The sequence below is a fragment of the Felis catus genome, chromosome X (genome assembly GCF_018350175.1).
Source record: "Felis catus isolate Fca126 chromosome X, F.catus_Fca126_mat1.0, whole genome shotgun sequence".
In the NCBI taxonomy this organism is placed as follows: domain Eukaryota; kingdom Metazoa; phylum Chordata; class Mammalia; order Carnivora; family Felidae; genus Felis; species Felis catus.
The window spans coordinates 13,409,852-13,427,144 of record NC_058386.1 but is presented as its reverse complement, the minus strand read 5'-3'; the positions used below and the strand labels follow the sequence as shown (position 1 = coordinate 13,427,144).

The 17,293-nt window shown below is 42.7% G+C and overlaps 1 protein-coding gene across 8 annotated transcripts in view; it reads right to left on the bottom strand.

Moving 5' to 3' along the window:
• The window catches only part of REPS2 (RALBP1 associated Eps domain containing 2), a 217,346-nt gene extending 207,045 nt beyond the window's left edge, over nt 1–10,301 (bottom strand). For 3 of the 8 annotated variants that reach the window (XM_023248867.2, XM_023248869.2, XM_023248868.2), the window contains exon 1: nt 9,932–10,298. In XM_023248867.2, the coding sequence (XP_023104635.2) occupies nt 9,932–10,171 (240 nt within the window). In that variant the 5' untranslated portion in view covers nt 10,172–10,298. Of the gene's footprint in view, nt 1–9,931 lie in introns of all 8 variants that reach the window. The other 5 variants (XM_019823602.3, XM_023248870.2, XM_045050522.1 and 2 more) reach the window with 4 other exon arrangements.
• Between the last annotated feature and the right edge of the window lie 6,992 nt (nt 10,302–17,293).

The following is a 17,293-nucleotide window of genomic DNA, read 5'->3' as shown; positions in this document are numbered from 1 at the left end:
GGTTAAGCGTCCAACTTCAGCTCAGGTCATGATCAGTTCATGAGTTAGAGCCCTGGATTGGGCTCTCCGCTGTCAGCACAGAGCCTGCTTCAGATTTTCCGCCCCCACCCCCTCTCTGCCCCTTCCCAGCTAGTGCTCTCTTTCTCTCTCAAAAATAAACAAACATTTAAAAAAAACTTAAAATCAAATCTTGAAAAAAAAGGAAAAAAAGAACAGAATGATATAAAACCCTAGATACTTGCCTTTACGAAACAACAAGAAATTTTGAAAAAAATCTGGAAAGGAGCCAAACCCTCTTTAAAAAGTTACTGACAATTAACGAAACAACTCAACATTTCCTGACAACCAATTTTCTATACCCTTAAAGTAGGACAGTCCCCAGTTATGCATGTGGAACTAGGCCAATATTCAAATCCATCTTACATTATTTTTTAAGTAATCTCTAACCCAACTCGAGGCTTGAACTCACAACCTCACCATCAAGAATCTCACGCTCCACTAACAGAACCAGCCCAGGCACCCCCATCTTGTATTTCTAGTCTTCACTTTGCTGCCTTTTCAATCTCCCTGTTGGTTTGTCCAATTATTCTAAATCAGTCTCAAACACGTTCTCTGCCACTAGCTCGATTGTATGGAACCATTATTCAGTCTTGCCATTTGACCGAAGACCACATATACCTTTTCTGCCCATATTAAACCTCTCCATGTTCCCTTTGCCTGACCACTCCCAGGTTCCTACTTTAAAGATAAACACTATGAGGGGTACCTAGGTGGCTCAGTTGGCTGAACATCCATCCAACTCTTGATTTCAGCTCAGGTCATGATCTCACAGTTTATGAGTTCAAGCCCCGAGTCAGGCTCTGTGCAAACAGCACAGAGCCTGCTTGGGATTCTCTCTCTCTCTCTCTCTCTCTCTCTCTCTCTCTCTGTCTCTCTCTCTGCCCCTCCCCCACTCATGCACGCGCACGCACACACACACACTCAAAATAAACAAACGTTTTTTTAAAAATAAAATAAAAAATGAGGCACCTGGGTGCCTAGATGGCTCAGTCAGTTGGGTGACCAACTCAGCTCAGATCATGATCTCACCGTTCATGAGTTCGAGGCCCACGTCTGGCCCTGTGCTGACAGCTCACACCCTGGAGCCCGCTTCAGATTCTGTGTCTCCCTCTCTCTTGGTCCCTACCCTGCTCGCTCGTGTTCTCTCTCTCTCAAAAATAAACATTAAAAACAATGGAGCCTGGGTGGCTCAGTCGGTTAAGCGTCTGACTTTGGCTCAGGTCATGATCTCATGGCTCCTGAGTTCAAGCCCTGCATCCGGTTCTGTGCTGACAGCTCAGAGCCTGGAGCCTGCTTCAGATTCTGTGTCTCCCTCTCTCTCTGCCCCTCCCCTGCTCATGCTCTGTCTCTGTCTCAAAAATAAATAAAAACATTTTTAAAAATTTTTTAAAAAGAATATCAGTGTGTATTTCACTGCCTATAAAGAAGCTTTTAATATTTGTATGCATTTAGTACAGTCCCCAAGTCATGTGCCATTCTATAGAAATAAAAATGCCACCTATTTTCCTTAGGCATAAAGGCCTCTACAGCACCATAATGATGAGTCATTGCAAGAATAAGTAATGAAGATTTTTAAAAAGGACACATAAACGAACTAGAGCTATATGTGTCAACAAAGATGAATCCCAAAAACCTAACAATGAGAGGAAAAGCGAGTTGCAGAAGGTTACAGAGTATGATGCTCCTAATTTTAAGTCGAAAAGCCATACAAAACAATATATTGTTTTAGTGACATACACACACACTATACACACACACGATATATACACATATAATAAAAGTATTAACATTTTTTTCAATTCATGCACACCAAATTCAGGACAACAGTAACCTCTGGGGCTGGGAGGGAGGAGAATGGGACCAGAGAAGGAGGTCACAGGAAACCTTCACACTAAATGAACGGTTTTACTGATTTGTTGGGTAATCCTCTAAATTTTGCACTCTTCAAGTATTTTTTTTAGAAAAGAGTCAACAAGCAACTATAATGCAAATGTCCCTCTTTTAACGAAACAATGGTTTGGCTCTGGAACTTCCTATATCTGCTGGCATTCTTTCTTTTTTACAAAAAAAGAATTACTATCTCAAACAGCATACATTCTTAGTTACTGTTTTAGTATTCTGGCCTCTATCCCCTTCCAGTGTATGTTACAAAGGGATATGATATAAAGATGCAAAAATAGAAAACTGCTTTATTAGCATTTTTAAAAAATAGTTCTAGCTAATAGTCTAACAATGGGGAAAAGTTCACAAGAATTTGTCTTTTACCCTACAGTTTTCCTTAATGATTAAACAGTTGCTTCAATGAATTACAAGACAACCTTTAAATTCGACTTCTTCCCAAAGCTGAGTCCATGCCCAGGAATTTTTTAAAAATCCCCTACTTCTAACAGCTTTGTTTTACTTCTTTACCTCAATCAAAGCTGCTTAAATAACCAGACATTATTTATTGGCTTTTTTTTCCAATGCAATGATTTCCCCTGGTATTACAGAATCAGCACTGTTTTATGTCTAAGAGTTAACTATCAAGTCAGAGAAAGATAAATACCATATAATCTCATTTACATGTGGAATCTAAAACCAAGCAAACAAACCTGAATTCATAAATACAGAAGATAGGGGGAGGGGGTGGTGAAAGTGATCAAAAGGTACAAACTTCCAGTTATAAAATAAGTAAGTCATAGGGATGTAATGTACAAAATGGTGACTATAAATAATATGATATTGTATATTTGAAAGTTGCTAACAGAGCATGTCATAAAAATTCTGATCACACGAAAAAAAATGTATAACTATGTGTGGTGACAGATCTAGATTTACTGTGGTGATCATTTCACAAAATATAAAAATATCGAATCATATTGTATACCTGAAACTTGCATTTTTATATAACAGATATTTAATATATAATGTTACATGTTCATTATATCCCAATTTAAAAAACAGACTATTTCAAAACAAAAGAGCTAACTATCATTAAAATGAAAACAAATTATGACTACTTCAAATATGCATAGCATTCCCCGAGACTAACACATTATACTAACAGAAAGATATAAGCCTATATAGGGGTGCCTGGGTGGCTCAGTCAGTTGAGTGTCTGACTTCCAGCCCAGGTCATGATCTCACGGTTCATGGGTTCAAGCCCCTCATCAGGCTCTGTGTTGACAGCTCAGAGCCTGGACCCTGCTTTGGGTTCTGTGTCTCCCTCTCTGCCCCTCCCCTGCTCATACTCTGTCTCTGTCTCTCTCCCTCTCAAAAATACAGTAAACATTTAAAAATTGTTATAAATAAGTCTGTATAGTTCATTGAAGTCTATATATAGTTTATATAAGTTTATGTAAGTCTATATAGTTTATATAAGTCTATATAGTTTAAATTCATCAAATACAATACTTGCTAGTTAAGGTAAATATTTTATTTCTAGAGGTTATATTTCCTTTTTTCTTTCTTTTTTTTTTGAAAGAGAGAACATGTGTGAGTGGAGGAGAGGGGCAGAAGAACAGGGGGAGAGAGAATCACAAGCAGGCTCCATGCCCAGTGCAGAGTCCAATGCACAGAGCCCAAGGCAGGGCTTGATCTCAGGACCCCAAGATCACAACCTGAGCTGAAATCAAGAGATGGACACTTAACTGACTAAACCACCCGGATGCCCCTCTTTTTTTTTTTTTTTTTTAGGTCAACTCTACACCCAATGTGGGGCTTGAACTCATCACCCCTAGATCAAGTCACATGCTCTACCAACTGAGCCAGCCAAGTGCCCTCTAAAGGTTATATTTTAAAATGTCTCATAATCAAATAAACTGAAGAATAAAAAACATTTACGTTGGAATGTAAATTCCATGAAGACAGGGATTTGTGTTTGATTCATTGCTGTAACCTCAGAACCGAGAACTGTGAAGTTATGTGCAATCAATACTCAAATACATGTCAAACCTAAACCTGATTCCCACCACACTACCCTATACCTTCTAGTAAAATGCTGGCCTTTGAATACCAATAAAATACTTCCCAAGTGAGAAACCAATCACTCTAACATTTGTAGTTCTTTGTCTTAAAACCTGTTACTCGATAGCCATATTTTCTTTTTCTAATTTTAAAGGGTTCTGTTCTAACATTTTTCAACTAGTACTGGAATCTGGCTTCTAAAATAAATCAGCACATGAATACAAATACTCTAAGGGCACCTGGGTGGCTCAGTCGGTTAAGGATCCGACTTCATCTCAGGTCATGATCTCGCCATTTGTGAGTTGGAGCCCTGCATCGGGCTCTGTGCTGACAGCTCAGAGCCTGGAGCCTGCTTCGGATTCTGTGTATCTCTCTCTCTGCCCCTCCCCCACTCATGCTCTGTCTTTGTCTCTCCTTCAAAAATAAATAAACATTTTTTTTTAATTTAATAATACTCTAGGGGTGCCTGGGTGGCACAGTCGGTTAAGCGTCCAACTTCAGCCAGGTCACGATCTCGCGGTCCGTGAGTTCGAGCCCCGCGTCGGGCTCTGGGCTGATGGCTCGGAGCCTGGAGCCTGTTTCCGATTCTGTGTTTCCCTCTCTCTCTGCCCCTCCCCCGTTCATGCTCTGTCTCTCTCTGTCCCAAAAATAAATAAACGTTGAAAAAAAAATTTTTTTAATTTAATAATACTCTAAAAGTAAAGACCAAAAGGCCTTTTTTAAAATAGGCTACTATAATGCATTAAAATATAATTCAAGATGGCAAATAAGCATATGACATGATGCTCAACATCAGGTCATTAGGGAATTGCAAATTAAAACAAGGAGATATCATGGCATTCCTACGGTCAAAATCAAAACCATTGATATCATTAAATGCTGGTGAGAATGTGGAGCAACATGAACTCTCATTCATTGCTGGGTGGAATTGCAAAATGGTACAGCCATTTCAGAAGATGGTTTGGCAGGTTCCCAAAAAACTAAAGATACTCTTACTGTATGATCCAGCAATCACACTCCTTGGTAATTACCCAAAGGAATTCAAAACTTGAAGTCCACACAAAAACCTGCACACAGATATTTATAGCAAGTTGATCCATAACTGCCAAAACTTGAAAGCAACTAAGACATCTTCCAGTTGATGAATGGATAAACTGTGGTACATCCAGACAATGGAGTAATTCAGTACTAAAATGAAATGAGCCATCAAGCTATGAAAAGACATGGAGGAATCTTAAATGCATATTATTAATGAAAGAGTCCAATCTGAAAAAATTACATACTGTGTTTTTCCAACTATATGACATTCTGAAAAATGTAAAACTATGGAGACAGTAAAAGTACCAGTGGCTGCCTGGGGTTGGGAATAAAAGGAAGGGATGACTAGGCAGAGCAAAGAGGATTTTTAGGGCAGTGAAACTATTCTGTACACACTCATGTCATTATACATTTGTCCAAACCCATACTATGTTCAACACCACGAGTGAACCATAATGGAAACTATGGACTCTAGTTGATTATTGATATGTCAATGTAGGCTCACCAACTGTAACAAATGTACTACTCTGGAGGGGAGTATTCCTAATGGGGGAGGCAGTATGTGTGTGGCCAGGGTGTATATGGAAACACTATGTACCTTTCCCTCAATTTTGCTATGAAACTAAAACTGTTCTAAAAAATTAAGTCTTAATAAATATATATTTTTAGTAATTTTTTTATGTTTATTTATTTTTGAGAGATAGAGAATACAAGTGGGGTAGGGGCAGAGAGAGAGGAAGACAGAGAATCCAAAGCAGGCCCCCATGCTGCCAGCACAAAATCCAACATGGGGCTCGAACCTGCAAACCATGAGATCATGACCTGAGCTGAAGTCAGATGCTCAACCGACTGAGTCACCCAGGCACCCCAATATATATATATATATATATATATATATATTTTTTTTTTTTTTTTAACACAGAATGTACAACACCCAGAGCAAACCTTAATACAAACGATGGACTTTGGGCAATAATGGTATCTCAATGTCAATTGTAACAAACATACCAACCTGGTGAGGGATGTTGATAGTGGGGGAGGCTGTGCACGTGTGCTAGAAGGTGATATATGGGAATTCTCTGTGCCTTCCCCACAATTTTGCTGTGAACCTAAAACTGCTCTGAAAAAAATTTATATATATATATATATATATATATATATATTTCAACAGAAAAAAAATCCCTAAGATAACTCACTTCCATGACAAGTAACAGGTATAGTTTATTTTTACTTTACAAAATTAAGTATTTAAAAAAAAATTTAACACTTATTTTTGAGACACAGAGAGAGACAGAGTGTGAGCAGGGGAGGGGCAAAGAGAGGGGGAGACACAGCATAGGAAACAGGCTCCAGGCTCTGAGCTATCAGCACAGAGCCCAACGTGGGGCTCAAACTCATGAACTGTGAGATCGTGACCTGAGCTGAAGTTGGACAATTAACCGACTAAGCCACCCAGGCGCCCAGTAAAAAATTAAGTATTTCTGAAAAACACTTACTCCGGGTAAGACTTACGCCCTGCCTGAAACATTATGGCAATTTTTTTAAGTTTATTTATTTTGAGAGAAAGAAGGAAAAAAAAAAAAAAACACTAGGCAGGGAGGGGCACAGAGAGGGAGAGACAGAATCCCAAGCAGGCTTCAAGCCATCAGTGCAGAAACTGACATGGGGCTTGAACTCAGGAACCCATGAGATCATGACCTGAGATGAAATCAAGAGTCAGATGCTTAACCGCTTATCCAACTGAGCCACCCAGGCGCCCCTCATTATGGTAATCTTAATTGTATGCTTATTAAAAAAATAATCTGGCTGTTACCATAGAAACTACCAGGGATGGTAGCGCCATGATTTGAGCAGTTATACCTGTTGGTCCACTTAATTCTGAACTTACAAGTTCCTGTTTAAGGGAAAGGCTAAAAACGTCCACATTTGTTTTAAAGAATGGCTAATACACTCATGGGGAAATGCAAATTGAGTTAAATGGAGCACACACGCGTGCACACACACATCAAGATATGACATGCCATGCCACACCACACCCCACCCCACCCCACCAAAATGGTTGGTAAAAATTAGGTGGCTACTGGCTGCTAGCTTTGTTTGAATCTCTCTGATTACATTTCCCTGTCCAGGATGACTTTGATGTTAATTTTCACCTGTATGAAGAATACTGGATAATTGCAATTGTTAGGTTAATGGGGAAGATGTATTTTGTTTTGCTGAGCTGAATAAGAGAGCTTAAAGCTCTGAGAAATTTACTGCAAGAAAACTTCTAGGCCTCTCCCCCTTTGGCAATATCTGAAACAGTCTTCTGCAAGCAGAAGACATCAAGAATATAACCTCATGGGGCGCCTGGGTGGCTCAGTCAGATAAATATCTGACTTCAGCTCGGGTCATGATCTCACGGTTCGTGGGTTCAAGCCCCGCATCGGGCTCTGTGCTGACACTTCAGAGCCTGGAGACTGCTTGAGATTCTGCGCCTCCCTCCCTCTCTCTCTGTCCCTCGCCCGTTTGGCATTCATTAGATCTCTCTCTCAAGAATAAATAAACATTAAAAATTTTTTTTAAAAAAAGAATATAACCTCGTTCATGTAAATGCACTGTGCCTTGGGTTCTTTCTAAATCATATATACCTCAAGGGAACATGGATTCTAACACCAGGAAAGCCTCCTCCCCAATTCCTTAGGAGCGGTAAACCAACGCATTCACATTTAACATGCCCACCTTCTTTTACCACATTCCATGGATTACTGACTACAAAATAAGCCTTAACAGATGCCCTGCTGTCATTTATTTGCTGTATGGACTCAATCACTTATTCCTTTTTCAGTTAAGAAGCTGTAACAGCATTTAATATATTTATATGCTTGGGAATATTCTGAGGGCCACAGGTAATGGCCATGGTTTGTGTTTTAATACACTTTTTGTCTACCTAGTTCAGCTCAACCATGGAATGGTAACTGCAAAACTTTCTGCATATCAATGACTTTTTTTTAAGGTTTTTTGGTTTGTTTTTTTGAGACAGAGAGAGGGAGAGAGAGAGAATCCAAAGCAGACTCCATGCTGTCAGTCCGGAGCCTGACACGAGGCTCAAACTCACAGTAAGATCATGACCTGAGCCGAAACCAAGGGTCCAATACTTAACCAACTGAACCACCCAGGTGCCCCTAATCAAGAACTTCTTTAAGGCATAAACAGCCATGCTAAGTTCTATGAATACTAATTACATTTTCAGAAATCCCCTCTAAAAGGTCAAAGATTACAGAATGGCTAAAGTTATGCTCACAAACATATAGGCATATGTATGCTCCAGTAGTATAAAGCACAAAACAAACCTTACAAACACAGTGATATTGCAAGTGAACCATAAAACCCTCACTAATCCTGTGGAACTAGATTCTAAAATACCACTCCCCACTCTAAATATTCAATCGATGTTAACTTTCATACTAACTACTGCTTTTAAGAAAAGCTTCGTTTCCACGCACCCTAATGTTTATAGCAGCATTTTTTACAACAGCCAAGATATGGAAGCAGCCCAAGTGTCCCTCAATTGATGAATGCATAAAGAAGATGTGAGATACAGATATAACGTACTGTCATAAAAAGGAATGAAATCTTTCCATTTGAGAGTATAATGCTAAGTGAAATAAGTGAAAGAAAAATGCCATATGATTTCACTCATATGTGGAATTTAAGAAACAAAACAAATGAGCAAAGGGGAAAAGGAGAGGGAAATCAAGAAACAGACTCTGAATTATAGAAAACAAACAGAGGGGAGGGGGTTGGGGGATGGGGTGAAATAGGTGATGGGGATTAAGGAGTGCACTTGTCCTGATGAGCACAGGGTGATGTATGGAAGTGCTGAATTACTATATTGTACACATGAAACTAACTTAACGCTGTATGTTAACTACTGGAATTAAAAACTTTAAAAAAATAATTTTAAAAAGCTTCAATTCACGTTTGAGGCTTGATATTAAGAATCTTACTGTGAAAACCTGGTGACATCAAAAGGTAATGCTTACCAAGTAGTCCTTCTCCAAGCAAAGCACAAAATAAAGCATCTGCTGTGGACTATCCCCTCCTCCTTTTCCAGGTATAGAGCAGTCAAAAGGAGGTAGCTATGATACACATTACTTTCCAGTTCTATTTCAAGTCCAAGTAGTAAGATGGGAAACTACAGCTGTCCCCCATGGTGGACATCTGGGGTCCATCTCTAGCCCTAAACAGTAAGCTTGGCTTTGCCTTGACAAACGTCCTCTTGCAGCCCTTTGTCCCTGCTCTGCAACTTATTAAGGCTTTCCAGTTTAATACCAAAATTCAGAAATACGTTAGCAAGCAAATACATATAGATGGGTATACGTTTACATGTATAGAGGGCGAACAACATTCAGTTCTGGGCCCCCTGCTCTACATACATACATACATACATACATACATACACACACACACACACACACACACACACACACTTCAAGTTCAAATCCCAGCAAGACACCCCGGGCGCCTACCCCTTTCCACTCACCCAGCAGAGGGAAAAGCAGGAACAGCGAGCAGAGGTTAAACCAAACACCAGCCAAAACAAACACCACTTCCAGAACAAGGCAAACTTTGGGTCTGGGCGGCTGCAGAGCCCCAGCAATGGCCGGGGGAGGGGAAGGAGTGTCAGTCTGTCTCAGGAGAAGAAGACGGGGAGCGCACCCAACACTCCTGAGCTGAGGAGGAGGCTGGTGTGTTCCCTGGGGGACAAGGGCGTCGCCACCATCCCCGACTTCGACCTGGCCGAGGCGTCCAGGTCCCTGGGCAGCCCCATCGCCCCACCCCGCCCCCTTGTCCCCACAGAAATGGTCCCCACAGACCGTCAGTGGCAAGAGGAGCGGGGACTTACCTGGTGCAACGTCTCGGCGGGCAGCTGTGACGCCCGGAACAGGTCGGCCACAGGGCCCGCGGCTGCGGTGGCCGCGCTGGGGACGGCTCTGGCGGCCTCAGGGGGCCCGGACCCGGGGCCCCCGCCTGCGGCGCCGGCGGCGGCGCAACGCGCGAAGAGCTCGGAGTAGCACTGCTGCTCGCCCTCGCTCAGCAGCAGAGGCGGCCCAGAGCCGCAGCCCCCGCCCGCCGCCGCCTCCATGGGGCCTGGAAGGGGGTCCGGGGGAGCACCGTCACCGGCTAGGCAACCGCCGCCTTCGCCTCAGTCTCCGCCGCCTCGGTCTCGGCCTTGGCCGCCGCCGCCACCGCCGCCACCGCCCCCACGCCCCGCAGCTGCCGCGCTGCCGTTTCCTCCCGGCGCGCGCCGGCCCCGCCCCCGGACTTGAATGTTGTGCCTCCGCCGCGCGGCACATGGAGACAGGCGCGGGACGGACCAATCGTAGTCTGGGATCGCACCCCGGCCCCGCCCCCGCCGTCCGCCCCGCCCCGCGCCCCGCCAGGTAACTAACTCCGCGGGCCACCCTCCTCGCGGCGGGTCACCTGCCCCGCCCGCACTCCCCAGGCCCGGAGGGCGGGGGCCAGTCCCTGGCGCGCCCACCCAGCCTGGGAGAGGTGCCTTTGGCTCTCCGCCCTGGCTGGGAAGGGAGACATCTAGACCCACCTGGAGTATGGCGCTTGTCAGGGGGCGGAGAAAACTGTGATTTCTCCCTAGAATGCTGGAGCAGGTGCGGCGCTCTTCGCAGAAAAGGGAGAAGGCATTAGAAATTAAGCTTCCCTTTTTTCATAGCAGCGGTGCTTGAGTCCTGAAAAGCTGGAGGACAGAGATCTCCATCCGAACTGGATCCCAGTGACTCCCCATGGTGTTCACGGTGATGAGGTTAGGCCACTTTCTCAGGCATGGCTCAAACCTGGAGTTGAGTCTTAAAAAGGAATAGCATCAGTTAGTGTTAAATACTAGAGCAATAAGAGTAAAAAGGGTCTTGGGAAGAATTGTATATATGTATATATATACACACAAATGTATATATATACATATACATAATATGCATATACTATATATATATATATATATATATATATATATATATATATACACACACACACATATAAAGCCGCACTGGGAAACACTAACCCAAAGAAAAAAAAATGAGTCCAGGGTTAAGCACTAATAAAAAATATATTTTAGAATTTACTAAAGAGGTATATAAAACTTTCACCCCAAATAATTTTAATTAAAAACAAAAAACGAGGGGCGCCTGGGTGGCTCAGTCGGTTAAGCGTCCGACTTCGGCTCAGGTCATGATCTCGCGGTCCGTGAGTTCGAGCCCCGCGTCAGGCTCTGTGCTGACAGTTCGGAGCCTGGAGCCTGTTTCAGTTTCTGTGTCTCCCTCTCTCTGACCCTCCCCCGGGTCTGTCTCTCTCTGTCTCAAAAATAAATAAACGTTAAAAAACAAAACAAAACAAAACAAAAAACGATCTCAAGAGGGGTGCCTGAGTGACTCCGTCAGTTAAGCCTCTGACTTCCACTCAGGTAATGATCTCACCGGTCCGAGTTCAAGCCGCATTGGGCTCTCTGCTGTCAGCGCAGAGCCCGCTTTGGATCCTCTGTCCCCCACTCTCCTCTCTGCCCCTCCCCTGCTGATTTTCTCTCTCTCTCTCTCTTTCTCTCTCTCTCTCAAAATAAATAAATAAACTTTAAAAAATACCGATCTCAAGAAATAGTACTCATGATAACAAATATACTTTGATATTTTGTTCAACTAAAATAAGGAGGAAGGACAGGAAGATGGGAAAAAAATCAGCAGATGGCAAAGGGGGGAGAATACATAAGAAAAATTATGGGGGAACCTGGCTGGCTCAGTTGGTAGAACATAGAACTTTTGTTGATCTTGGTGTCATGAGTCCAAGCCCCACGTTGGGAGTAGAGCTTACTTAAATAAATGGGTTTTTTAAATGAGAAGAAAAATTATATCAATTCATAAGTGATTGCCAAAGTAAGATTTCCCTTTTGGAATCTAAAGAAATGAAATAGAGAAGAGGATCCACTCCAAAAGGAGGAAGTTCTTATCTCTTCACTAAGATTTCCTTATACCACATTTTGCTTTAGACCTGCCGGGAGATAATTAAGAGAGCAGCAAACTTGTGGGCAAGGGTATAGAAAGGGTAGGTAAGTAAGGAGCAGCAAAGACTAATAATTTACATGGGGAATTTCCATTTCAAAATCTCACCACCACTATATTTTCCACAACCGTAATGTGAGGTATAATAATACCTGACATTCATATAGTGCAAAGCTACATTATCTCCTTTAAGCCTCACGGTAACTCTCTGAGGTAGGTTGGGAAAACATTTTCATCTTCATTTTGCAGATGAGAAAATGGATACAGAGATGGTGTGATTTACCACTGAATACTAGATTCGGAGCTGCTCTTCATTACTCAACTCAGTTGAATAAATTTGACAGATATTCATCAGCACCACAGATCCTGCAGAAATGCCTGGAAAGTCTTACATCTGTGCCTATCCATCAAACAACACTTACTGGTAGAACAGGAAGTATTAACTGTATCCCTGCTGGAGTATTGTGAGTGATTAAAAAAAAAAAAAAAATACAACATGTGTTCCTTTCAAGGAGTCTGCTGCTTCCCTGGAAAAGAGAAAACTAACACAACAAATAAAAACAATAAAAGACAATATTTAATTAAGTGCTAAATCGTGCACCCCGTGCTAAGTGCCGTGAGAGTTTAGAGAAGAGAGAAAATAGAGGAGCCAGAGCCCAGCCAAGGAAGGTTTGATGAAGAGGGCGCCCAGAGGGATGTTGACGAATCGGTGGGACTGGGAAAGGCGAAAGGACAGACCAAGAGGGAGGCTCGCAGGAGAGGGAGGAGCCCCAGAGGATTGGCGCCCGGAAAGAGACGGGTGTTTGGGCCCACGGCTGGGTCGGCCAGCGGGGGGCAGCCGCTCTGGGGCTCCGGGATGCCCGCGGAAAGCTGCTCCACAGAGGACCAGAGGCACAGCCAGAAGTGACCCGACGGCAGTAACGTTTAAACCCAGGACGCGGGAGGGGGGGAAATGGCATTTTTTTAATGTTTTGATATCTAAGGAATGGCAAGTACTGTACTTTATATCTGCAACAGATTTTTGAATAAAAGAAATAGTTATCAAACTTCAGAGTAAACACAGATAAGAAACACTCATATCCCTTAAAGGCTGACTGTAAACAAGGACGTTTTAGAAGAGAATTTCTTTACAGTTTGTTCAGTTCTAAACTTACTTGTTTGGGGTCCATCCTGGCTAGAAAAGCCAGAGTGATAATGTAGTTGACCCTTAAAAAAGGCAGGCGCTAGGGGTGTCCACCCCTGCGCTGTTGAAAATCCATGTATAACTTTTGACTCTCCGGAAACTTAACTAATAGCCTACCGTGGACCAGAAGCCTGACTGAGAGCAAACACAGTTGATAAACATATATTTCCTATACGTATATGTATTGTATATTTGTATACATGTATATGTATATTTCACATATGTATATCAATTACAGACCATATTCTTACAATAACCTAGAGAAAAGAAAGTGTTATTAAGAAAATGATGAGAATACATTTACAATACTGTACTGTATTTATGGGGAAAAAAATCCACGTACAAGTGGACCCTTGCAGTTCAAACCTGTGTTGTTCAAGGGTCAACTCTATATTCAGGAATAGCCAAAAGATAGTCTTTAAGTTTTGGTTTTTTCCTTTTAAATCCAGCATCGGTGCCGTGCATGCAGATGGCAACTGAACAAACTCAGAACGAGGTACTGGTTACCTGTAGGGAAGAGGTTTTTTGTGTGTGTTTTCAAGTAGGCTCCAGCCCAACCTGGGGCTTGAACCCAGGACCCTGAGATGGTGAGTCACATGATTTACTGTCTGAGCCAGCCAGGTACCACTGTAGGGAAGAGTTTTCTAAAGCAGGGGTTGGAAAACTAGGACCAGTTACTTGGTTTCGGATGTCTCACAAGCTAAGAATGGGTTGTACTTTTCTTTTTTTTAAGTAAACTCTATGCTATACATGGGGCTCAAACCCACGACCCCATGATCAAGAGTTGCTTGCTCTGGGCGCCTGGGTGGCTCAGTCAGTTAAAGGTCTGACTTTGGCTCAGGTCATGATCTCACGGTCTGTGAGTTCAAGCCCCGAGTCGGGCTCTGTGCTGACAGCTAGGAGCCTGAGGACTGCTTCGGATTCTGTGTCTCCCTCTCTCTCTCTGCCCCTCCCCAACTCGTGTGCTGTCTCTCAAAAATAAATAAACATTAAAAAAATTACAAAAAAAAAAAAAAGAATTGCCTGCTCTACCGACTGAGCCAGCCAGGAACCCCATGTTGTACATTTTTTAATGGTTGAAAAATAGTGCTTTCTGTATACTGAATATTTCAGGACATGTGAAAATTATATGAAGTTCACATTTCGGTATTCATAAGCAAAGTTTTACTGGAACACAGCCAGGCCCATTCATTTACGTGTTGTCTATGGCTGTTTTCAAACTAAAATGGCAGAGTTGAGTCATTGCCTAAGGTCTCCGGACCTTTACAGGAAAAAATTGCTGATTCCTGTTTTAAAATATGGAAATGTAATATTTTCTTTTCTTTTCCTTTGTTTTTTGATTTTTGAGACCTGATATTTTCTTATACCTACAGCCAATTTACAGGTTACCTGGGCAGGGGAGAATATAGACTTCTAATTGGCTTCTCTGAACTTCAGAACTTTCATGAATGATACTGAGCTTCTTGAGATTGTATTTCAAAGATTGTGAGCTTTAAAAATTGATTAGTGAGGGAATGACCAATGTAAACACTAAATAATCACTGGGATTTTTCCCCCCCCGCTGGAAGTGAAGAAAGGTCTTTGACAGTGTGAGAGGGAATCCTATTCCCCTGGCCGCATTTTTTCCTGAGAAAGTTTCCTCTCTACTCCCCAGGAGGGAGTATGATGAAGTAACCTTGGCGCTTTTCCCAGCTCCTCTCATTTACTCTTCTCTAAGGAAGAAGTGATGGAAGGGAGAAGAAATTGATCATTCCTGATTTGTAACAATGTCTCTCTCTGTTCCTGTCTCTCTGTCTTTATCTCCCTCTATCTCTCTGTTTCTCTCTTCCCCCACCCCCTCTCTCTCTTTCAACCTCTCTCCCCTCCACCAACACCCTTGAATTCTGTGGCCCTCAGAGAGGACTCCACTCTACCCCTGATTTCACATGGCCCCTATTTTGGGGCCACTCTCTTTTCCCACCTGCAGGACCTGATGGGCTTAAGACAGCAGTGTCCTTGCGGCTTCCCAGGTATAGGTCTGTTTTGTAGACTCTCTTAAAGGTGGAGAAGGATGGAGACAGGGCAAGTAAGAAGCCTGATTGTCACCACAAAACAGTCTGAATTTCCAATCCAATTCCAGCAACGGTAAAGCTGATGTGGGCCACATGGACCTCACCCAATTCATTCTACACTCGTAGAAAAAGAGAGCAGTTGGGGGTACTCAGCCCCCTGTATGCTTTGCCATCTACTAATGACAATGAAATCTTGCAACTTATTGTCTCCCACAAACCAGTTTTGAACATTGATGAAATTGTATCCTATATCCACCCTTATGTGTATGTGGCGGGGGACAGGGGGGTTGAAATGTGCCCTCTTCCTTCCTATACCAACTCGATCCTCTGAAGAAAAGCTTGACAAATTGAGAAGGTGGATGTTCTCAAGCAACAAACAGCCTGTTCTTAGTAGCCCTGTTAGCCTCTTAGGTAAGCAGTCTGCCTCTCTCCATGGTAGCCCTGAGAATGGCTGAATAGAAACATTAAAAAGCTTGCTGTGCGCTGAGCAAGTCCAATAATTATGTCAGACAAACTGCAGCCAACAGTTCTGACTACTTGTTAACAATAGCAAGCTGTCTAACCTTGAGAAGGCAGCTTCCTGCTTGGTTTCCCTGAACAGGATTTTGGATAATAATTATCCTAGCCATATATTTTTATGGTACTTTTTAAAATCACCCATAGTACTCAAACATACTGTCAGAACTTTCTTCTAGGCTTGAAGGAATAAGTAAAAAATCTTACTTTAGTTCTTCAGCACTTCGGTCATCACAGATTTGAGCAAAGATTATTACTGATGAGACTGATAGCATTCTGAAAATAAAATTTTCAGAAGCTATTCAGGTTTCTGAAAAATAGAGCGTTCATAAAATGAGTCTCGGCAGGCTAACTACTGAAACAAACAACCTGAAAAGTCTCGGTGGGTTAACATAATAATGATTTGCGTCTTGCTCCAGTCACAGTCCAACAAGGGTCTGTGCAGATGGTTCTCTTCATGTTCATTCAAGCACACTATCTAGAAAGTCCTCTACCCCATGCAACCTCTTAGTCTTCCACTAGATGCTCTGCATCTAGCAGTTATAAAAATAAAGAGAGAGCTCAACAGAGCTGGAAAGAGAGCATGGAAGATTGCTTGCACAGGGGTTTTATGGGCCAAGGCCAGAGGTATCCCATATCACTTCTCCCTGCTTTCCATTGGTTACAACTGAATCACGTGACTGCCGCAAACTGCAAGGGAGCCTGGGAAATGTAGTCAACATATATAGCCAGAAAGAAGAAATGTGTTTGGGGGACATCTACCCAGATTCTGACATAATAACATATAAAAATTTCAAACCTATTGTAGACACTATTGGTTCACTGCCAACATTCCCATCACCAGGCAATGCACCTATCAGGGAGTGTTGTCTGTTAATGGCTCACAGCTGCTCCCTTCTTTGGAAACTTCCCCTCTGCCAATCTGGAGCCACCTCAGGGAGGTTATACCTCCACACCCCCCACGGACCAACCCATAGCCAATGGCTGAGTGGCAGAAGTATAAAAGGCCAGCCCTTTGCTCCAAGGTGAGACCACCTCTGTGGTACAGATTATGCTCCATAGTGCCTGTGGGATCAGACTGAAGCAAGTCTTCAGCTGAGACTGATTCCTTGCTTCCCTCCTTCTCCAGTCCCACTCTGCTTCCTTCACTACCCTTCTCCCTAGAGCTGTTCCTCAATGAGGCACTTACACAAGAATCCCCATCTCAGTTTCTGCACCCAGAGAACCCAACCTGAGACAGTATTTTACATCAGAGAGTAATATGACTCACATCTCATGGGAAAAAGCATGTGCATCATAAGTTGACCTGTAAATATTTAAGTGCTCTCAGTGGAATATGTATAGTCTTATCCTCCATAAACAAAGACCACTTTTCCAGCACAGCAAACAGACTCCTTTTATGGTGAATATGGATTATGGCCTCATTCTTCATTGTTGTTTCCTGCCCTTTCTAC